General features: G+C 41.2%; 1 protein-coding gene across 1 annotated transcript; it reads right to left on the bottom strand.

Moving 5' to 3' along the window:
• Positions 1-1324: 1324 nt before the first annotated feature.
• LOC135467539 (tripartite motif-containing protein 54-like) lies at positions 1325-5402 on the bottom strand. The gene is made up of 5 exons (XM_064745311.1): positions 4854-5402; positions 3243-3338; positions 2326-2556; positions 1777-1799; positions 1325-1517 (listed from the first exon to the last, which is right to left on the bottom strand). The coding sequence occupies exons 1-5, from the start codon at positions 5400-5402 to the stop codon at positions 1325-1327; spliced, it is 1092 nt and encodes a 363-aa protein (XP_064601381.1).
• Between the last annotated feature and the right edge of the window lie 4239 nt (positions 5403-9641).

The raw sequence follows: 9641 nt of genomic DNA, 5'->3' as shown, positions 1-9641 counted from the left end.
ATGAGCGCAGTATTGTCGCAGGAGCAAGATGGGAAGCGTATGCAAACCGTGGTTTGAGACCTAGTGAAAGGAACTCGAGCTATTCGCACTAAAATGGGCCGTTTGCGAGAAAATGACTATCTGATGGGGCAGACATTTACGGTCTTTACATAGCATGAGATCTTTACATATTAACGGGAAAGACGTAATCGTCCGTTACTTTTGAATCATAATCTGATCGGTTAGGGTCTGTAACGCTTGTCATTTTCAAACTCTATCTAATACCGCTTAACCTGGGGCTAGGGGCCGTAAAGGTAGCCATGTTAATTACATCAGCATGATGCCTTTATGAACAGTTGCAATTAAAGCGCGACTGAGATACTTGTTTAGCTGTTATTTGACATGCGCGTCAACTCATTCACGGACTACGAATTTGAACTTTGATATGGAATTCATGCCTGGAATATTCATTGTTTGCCCGGCATCATTGAAAACTGATGACCGCTTCTCTCTTGTGTGTTACCGGCTTTATTTTTTATTTGTATAATTTCTTACATACCTTTGTCTTCGGGAGTTAGTGTTAAACGTTGTTGTGGAAATGGATCTTGCGATTATCGACTTGGAACGCCCTTTACGGACTACGAATGGTATAGGAATGTCGGACTTGACGCTTATATCTGTCTTTTGGGCACACCTTACTGTATACCTCACATTAGTCTGTGTCTTCTGTGCACACCCTACTGTATACCTCACATTAGTCTGTGTCCCCTGTCCACATCCTGCAGTATACCTCATATCAGTTTTTATCTTTTTTGCCCACCCTATTGCATGCCTCACATTAGTTTGTACCTGTTTACCCACCCTATTGAATGCCTCACATTAGTTTGTATGTTTTTAACCCACCCTATTGCATGACTCACATTAGTTTGTATGTTTTTGGCCCACCCTATTGCAGGCCTTACCTTAGCTTGTATCTTATTTGCCCACCCTATTGCATGCCTCACATTAGTTTGTACCTGTTTGCCCACCCTATTGCATGCCTTACATTAGTTTGTATGTTTTTGGCCCACCCTATTGCAGGCCTCACATTAGTTTGTATCTTATTTGCCCACCTTATTGCATGTCTCACATTAGTTTGTGTCTTCTTTTGCCCGCACCCTACTATAAACCTGACATCAGTCCGTGTTTTGTTTACACTCTAGCATACACCTCATACTATTTGTGCTTTTTGTAAACTCTTTTCACTTTCGTTTCTCTTGAAACACTGTTCATTTTCTTGGTTCACCCTACAGTCCCTTTTTCCTCTGAACACACTCTACTGTCTACCTTTTATACATATAAGAACCTACTGGTAACACATGAGTGTGACATTTGTCCACCGACTGCTGCTCCTATGTCCTGACTTTCTTGCGCTGTCTCTTTTTACCGTCACGTGTCGAAGGAAAACAAGGTCATGCTGTACAAAATCTAGAAGCGTCTGTTTGCTGTCCTCATGTTTCTCCAGATCTGCTCTTATCTCGTTCAGCTGGTCATCAATTCTGTGAGGAGAGGAAAACAAAGAGATACAGTCGTGTGGTAATCCTGTGTACCACGCAGTTATGAGAATGCCATGATTTACTCTTCCTAGTAAGTTAGATCTGATTTGTCTCGACAAACGTATGTTTGAAGACTAGATATATTTTACACTTGGGTCATGTTTTGGACAACTACAGTGCTGATACTCGGTACACATTTGCTGACAACAGTCACGTATGCATGTATAACAAACCAGGAGAGGTATAACACATTTATACATACGTTTTGGTGAAGCCAATGGAACCCTGTCAACAAACAAAATTGAAAACACATATAAAATCATGTTAAGACGATAACCGAAACTGAGATACTGTAGCGATACTTTCACCTCAAAATGTGACTAGAACACAACTATAATTGAAATGTCTTACCTCTCCACAAGCATCACAAGCATCCTTGGCTCTTACCTCAAACATTTAGACCATTCCTTGATCTTTTACATATTCGACATCAGCTCTGAATTCCGGTGTATGTAAGATCTGTTTACATACAAACCTTATATACAATATGTTCTTTATAACATTACATATTGCTACTTCATTGCTTTAATCGGACAGTGGTTAGGTTATGGGTAGAAAAGTGTACAGCAACCGGAGCGTACCACTGAGCAAAATAAAGCCGTTGATCTCAGGATCTAAACCTTTAGTAAATATGGCAGCATGAGATGGATTTGAATACCTGATCACACTTCCTAAGGGTTGTTGGGTGATGGGTAACATCTGGAATTGAGGCAGCTGTACCAATGTTAGAGATTGTGCACATTTGACTTACCTGTAAAAACTCGACGTCCACTGAGGCTAACAAATCTTTGGAAGCCTGTACCATCCTCTCCATTTCTTGGGCCTGTATTTGGAAATGTTGGAGGATGGCGCTAAACCCCACACTCCACTGTGAACAGCATATTTTTATGTTACCTAAGGATTGTTGCCTCCAGGCTTGTAAAGCTTCCAAGGCTGCACAATAAGCCTTTTCTACCTCTTGAATGTGAAGTTCCTGATTTTCCTGTCAAACAGAAAAAATGTTTACTACCTCAACCAAACCTTTAGAACTGTGTGTTCAAGAAGCTATGTATGTATGTGTAACAGGGTGAAACATAAGTGCCACACAACAGTGTCTACAATGTATTTCCGGGACGGAGGGGATTTCCCTTTGGTCCAGTGATGTACATGTCAGTGTCGACGCAAAACCCAACGGTACGTGGTTCAATCCCTAAATGGGTCGTGCCATCACAACTGATGCTCCCAGCAGGGCGAGATGGTGAAGCCTTAGATGCTTATTAGATATAGATATTATTATGACAGCGTATGATCGGCGATGGTATATCAAATGGAGTTTTCTAAGGTGGGCATATCGCCTGCCTTTCCCTGAGAAGAAAGTCATATTAACGATATGATAGTCTGATTAGATCAACCAGAAATAGGTAAAATAGACTCGTGCTTCAAACAAATAAATCCCCACCTCAGTCCGTGCATTACCCTGTTTAAGCTCTTATAAAAGTCGTCACTGTTCGGGTTTAACTCTTTAATTGAAATGTACATGTATACAATTTGTGACAGAATAGAGCTTTATCAAGACTAGATGATTGACAGCTGTATGCTACCTGGATTTGTGAATGATACATACTCAAAATGAGTCACCAGGGTATGCAGTACTACACAGGCTGAACAGGTGTCATGGAAAATACCAACCTGTAACTTACTGCGCTGCCTCATAGCCCCAGACAGTGATTCTTTTGTTCCTTGTAAGACTTTCTCCAGATCAGTAGTCCTGCTCAAAACAGCTGGCTGTAATGAAAAAAAAAGTGTTACCTGCCATTATATGGACGACATTTGTTGAAGTGTATTTCGTTGACTGACTTGTCTAACATCGGTTTTATGCTTAAGTCAAGACTACTTTCTTTACATGGTGGATTGTCAGTTTCATGTGGGAGGAAAAGACATTTCCAGATAAAAAAAAAACAGAAAACAAAAAAACCGCTGGCCTATCACTTTTCAGTTAAATGGGGAAGGAAACCCTTGCATGTCCGATTGTTTGTCATATGGCATAGCCAGGAGAATACCACTGGCCTTACATGAAGGCCTGGCAGTGATGTAGGGAAGGAAACAAGACATAGCCAGGAAGAAAACCACTGGCCTTACATGACGGCCCGCCAGTTATGTGGAGAAGGAAACAAGGCATAGCGAGGAAAAAAACCCTATATACATACAATTTTCTAGATTATTTATTATAAAAACGTTATGGTTTGGGAGTTTTAAACTAAGGCTTTACACTAACTGTTTTTAAACATGTTCGTTAATTTTGGTTGTATTTTTGGTGTTCTCGTTCAATCGAACACCATTCATTGGCTCGTGTTTTCAACATGTTCTCGCCACCATGTGGCTGGAAGATTGCCAGTGTGGCGTTAAGCCATGGTCATTCATTCAGCCTTAGACCTCATTATCAACACTGTAGTACATGTATCCGGATACATATATACGACCTCAATATCAACGACCTCAATGTCAGCGGCGTAGCGTGCAAGGTTCCTGAATTTTGGATGTTCTCGGAATTTTTACTTACGGTATGGAGAGACTTCTAACACAACTACATGTTCCATACTCAATCGCTAATTGTTGTAGTTAGCTCAGTGTACAGAAGTGTTTAAAGTGATTGCCGTTTAGCTAGTCAGTGACGAACCAATTTCTGCCTGAAGGAATTTGGAACTAAGCTCTGTAGTCAATTGTCCATTGCTCATTTCTTTTATTATGATGTCATTTTATTGACCATCTGGAGTGATCATGTATTCTCAGATATTAAAAGATAACACTTTCATCAATTCGACTTCCACACGATTTACTACAGTACAGGATAAGATATCCCAATCGTCACTGTACATTAGAAACTTTTGGCCAATAGTTCCAAACCATGACACATTTTGAATGTCAATAATTTATTAACTAGCATAGCGAACGATTTGGATACTGATTTTTTATTCATTCGCTTAGAGCATTCCTTGCGTTTGTTCTCTGCTTCTCTGTGCATTTTTTAATTGTATATATTTTCTTTTTGGTGTTTTGGTGGTTCGTGTTGAACGTCTTTTTGGGATCTGGTCTTGCGATTATTGAGGCAGAACGTCCATTTGGGATGACTGCTAGTACACGAAGGTCTGTTTCGGCACATAGATACATAGATTTAGGATCTTGCCTTGTCTTTCTCAGCTGCATATTGTACATCTCGCATAGCGTGTCCCGAATGTTCAACCACACACCTCATACAAATCACCATCTGACACGGTTCACAATACAAGCTGAGTGACTGACCGTTTCTGGCGCATGACGGCTGCTGACTTGGTTGTTCATCCTGCTGACCTGTCGCTGTGTGGTTTCCTGGGCGAGGTACTCCACGGACGAAATCAGTCCGTGACGTTTCATAGCCCCCCTCATGGGATGAAGAGAAATCAGCCAGTCTTTACAGTACAGTAAAGAACAGTCGGTACAAAACTTGACAGCTTTAACCTGAATATCATCCTCACACAAAGAGCAATATGGGATGTCATCCTCAACCTTAACAGCAGAAGAGAACTTCTCCACAATTTCTGCCGGATGAAAGTTGGGAGGCAAACCAGCAATACCTTCCCTCCCAATATCGGTTGATGTCCGGCATACAGGGCATGAGATCAGCTGGTGAATACCCTCACTCCCCGTGCTGCAGGATTCATCTGTCTGTCCAGGTTTAGACTTGTCAGCATACACACCAATACACTCCCTGCAAAAACTGTGCTGACAAGGTAACGTTACTGGTTTCTGGAATGTTTCCATACATATCGGACATGTAAGGGTGTTTTCACGATTTTTCTTGCTTTCAGCCATTATACGCTCGGCTTTTCACTGCAATAAAAAAAACCCAGCAAATTACTTAGACTGACACCAATAAAGGCCCTGCCATTTATGAAAATATAGAATTTCAACACAGTACACAGTCTCCATCTGCAGTTCAGTGTCTGTTCAAACAACATATGGGGTACAGTATTTTTGTCGCTGTTGCTCTAGAAGCGTTACAATACCTATGTTAGGAGACCATGTGTGCTTATTTTTCCCGAGAGAGAATCCCTTCTTCAGAGTTAGAAATTTGGCGATTCTTGCACTTTTGTGATAAAGATCTGGTCAACCCGCTTGACCAGACGTGTTTGACAGTGATGACACTTTTATACAGCCCCATCCATGAACAGCAGATTGGTGTGTGAAAACGTGAGTCTGGTGATTTAACGGTAAGATCAGCCACTTAGAAAACAGACATGTATATGAAAATCGGGTGAAACAACTGCAGTGGTAGTGATGCAGGCATGACACTATGACAATGGCGCCAAGCGTCTGGACTACATTGGTAGTGTAAATGAAGGAGACTTGACGCTATATGACAATGAGGGCAAGCCTTTGGTAATGAAGGTGGCTTGACCCTATATGACATTGGCGGCAAACATCTGGACTACAGTCGTAGTGATGGAGATTTGACCCTATATGACAATGGAGCCAAGCGTTTAGAGTACAGTGGTAGTGAAGGAGACTTGGCCCAACATGACAATGAGGGCAAACCTCTGGACGACATTGGTAATGAAGGTGACTTGACCCTATATGACATTGGCGGCAAACATCTGGACTACAGTGGTAGTGATGGAGATTTGACCCTTTATGACAATGGCGCCAAGCGTCCGGGCTACAGTGGTAGTGATGGAGACTTGACAGTATATGACAATGGCGCCAAGCGTCTAGAGTACAAAGGTAGTGAAGTTGACATGACCCTGCATGACAATGTCGGCAAGCGTCTGGGCCACAGTGCTAATGAAGGAGACTTGACCCTATATGGCAATGGAGCCAAGCGTTTAGAGTACACAGGTAGTGAAGAAGACCTGATGGAGACTTTACCCAATATGACAATGGCGCCAGGCATCTTGAGTACACTGGCAGTGATGGAGACTTGTCCCTATATGACAATGGAGCCAAGCGTTTAGAGTACAGTGGTAGTGAAGGAGACTTGGCTCGATATGACAATGGAGCCTAGCGTTTAGAGTACAGTGGTAGTGAAGGAGACTTGGTCCGATATGACAATGAGGGCAAGCGTCTGGGCTACCATGGAAGTGAAGTTGACATTACCCTACATGACAATGGTGGCAAGCGTCTGGACTACAGTTGTAGTAAAAGTGATTTGACCCTTTATGACAACAGCAAACCCGCTGCTAACACAAAATACTTCAGAGGAACAGCAAACCCGCTGCTAACACAAAATACATCAGAGGAACACAAAATACTTCAGAGGAACAGCAAACCCGCTGCTAAATACATCAGAGGAACAGCAAACCCGCTGCTAACACAAAATACATCAGAGGAACAGCAAACCCGCTGCTAACACAAAGTATATTACATGCACAATTATCCTACCTCAAAAAAAATACGGAAAATGCATAAAATGTAGAGCAAACTCGAACAGAACACATCACATGAACAACAAAATCATACACAACACGTTAGACGTGCAACAAACTTATAAAGGATGCAAAATACTTCAGATGTAAAAGAAACTTGTATACATAGACGACTCAAAATATATAAGATGTATGTACAACAAACCCATTGTGAACACAAAACATATCAGACATACATGTACAAAAGATGAATACTATTGTTTGTTGTTTTTTTACTGCTTAATATTGTAGCAAGCAAAATAGTCACATGGTCATTTGTTTTTGAAATGATCATGTAATATATGCGACAACCCAAGAGCTTTACTTGTTCAGTTACTCATTTTCCTGCACTCCAGGCTTTCGTCAGTCAAAATAATTTTGTACTCAACGTTATGAGCTAAGCACAAAATGTCTTTATATACGAAGTACATGTATCAACCACTGACAAACCAGAAAAGATACATTGCTTTTCAAACCTTTTTAATATTTAAGTTTACTCTTAGACTTAGATTAATTTGTTTTTGTTCACCCATTTAATTGTTTTTGTTCACCCATATAATTGTTTTTATTTCATAAAATCGCCATTCAAATGATTATAAAGTATTACGGTATTACAGTATCCGTTTCTTCAAGAAACAGTTGTTTCAGGTTATGTAAGTTTGTAGGCCGAGAGGTCTAAATATCTCTGTAAAATGAAGATTGTCTAACAACAAACCTTAAACACATTCTCCATATGTAATTCAGAATCTGTTCCATTTTTCCAACTATATAGTGTACAACATATATTACCTTTTTGTCGCTATTGCTCAGTTCTCATTTTAAAAAGCGTTGTAATATCGCCTCGCTTTCCTGAGAGCGAATCCCTTTTGCTTTGTCAGAAATTTGTCGATTTTTGCTTTTATCATGCACGAGAGACTATTGACGAAAGTTTGGTGAGGCCAATATGGCCAGAAGTGTGTGCACAAGTGATGGCACCGATATATATGCAGCGGTGAAACGCCTGGGGTTTCTCTATATAGCCCCCATCCGTAAATAGCAGATCTGTGTGAAAACGGGACACTCGTGATATAAAAGCAGATTTATATCCAGCTAATAAAAAAACACCTTCAGCAGCAATGTTGGAACTTGACCGTTATGACGATGGGGTCACACGTCTAGATTACACTCTGACCGACGCACTGGTCAGGTACAGTGTTGTAATAGGAACGATATAAAGACACCCCGAAAGCCTGGATTGGAGATATGTACCGTCAGGTAGACCGTAGAAGTATGTCAGCGTCAGTTATATCAGCAGACATTACAGCCTCGCCCAATGACCACGGGTAATGGAGGGTATAAGAGGTTGGCCAGTCGGGACGGCAGTATACATATGTATGCCTTATAGATTAGATAGAGCTGTCAGTGTGAAAAGTGTGGAGATAATGATGTAATTAACCTTTCAGTTCATGGATACACCTACATGTGAGTCTTAAAATTGTGAAATAGCCAGCATTACGAGGACTTAACCAATATACCTTATAGTAAGGCTGAAGATGATGTATGCAAATTAGTACATAATTTTAAGATTCCATTTACTTTTACCACCATTTATCAGCTTTATCATATACCCATATACTATCATATACATAATGTAAGAGGTTCACACACAGCCTGCGGTTGGAGTTTATACACAGGCGCGCCCTCAGTGGTCTGTCTACCTTGTGTCGATGTGAGGACAAACAGACCACCTAAGCAGTGTGTGTCTGTCGGACACGATCAAGTAAAGACAATACCGTAAACGGACAGAAACATTTCTACTCAAAATACACGTACTCCGTCTTACAGAGCTTACCTGTCGACACAAACACCACCGTTCTTCACAACTTGATGAAACTGCGCAGACTGAAACAGAAAATACTTAGTTGTGAGAAATGCTGTGACGTCTCAACAATGGTTTCCACAGCTCTCCATTAACTTTAGGCCTGTAAGTAAATGGCACATTTCAACAAACAGTCAGTTTCCCACAAAATTACTTCAGCAAATGGGTTCAAATCATTTGTATTTGTTATCACGTTTGGCTCCAAACAGAACACCTTGGAAATCTAGTTGAGAAATGTCGGATGGATTTTCTGAAACAAGTACTATGAGATTAGGCTATAGCTACAACACTTACACATCGAATTCAAACGGCATTACCCCCGTGGGGTCTCCTGGATGAAAATAATAAGGCCATAGCCTTCTAGGCATGTTTGTCGTACAAGGTGACTAACCTAGAGCTCTCCCCTGTGGCCCCGATAAATACATGTATAACAGACGTAGATCTCCTAGGTGTGTGTGAGATGCAGTAGAGGAGATGCCCTGGCTAGAGACCGGGATTCCGGTGACTGAGGTCGAGTTGGTCTTGAGAGATTCTCAAGCCCAACAGCCCACTTTGGCTCTTACTTAGATACAGACGGGATAGCGGGTGAACCCAGTTCGGCTGGAGATATGCTCCGAACTACAATCACAAATTGTCAAGCGATTCACAACAAAAACGTGACAGTAATATCAAACTCAGTACATACTATCGCTATCTAATAACCCTCCTGATCCTCATTCGACCTCAGTTTGCCTGCACAGTGTCCAAGTAGACCTGTAGATACGTAATCCGACTAGGTGCTTTATATGACAA

The sequence above is a fragment of the Liolophura sinensis genome, chromosome 6 (genome assembly GCF_032854445.1).
Source record: "Liolophura sinensis isolate JHLJ2023 chromosome 6, CUHK_Ljap_v2, whole genome shotgun sequence".
NCBI classification, from domain to species: Eukaryota; Metazoa; Mollusca; class Polyplacophora; order Chitonida; family Chitonidae; genus Liolophura; species Liolophura sinensis.
The sequence above is the reverse complement of the archived record's forward strand: the minus strand, read 5'-3'. Positions and strand labels throughout refer to the sequence as shown.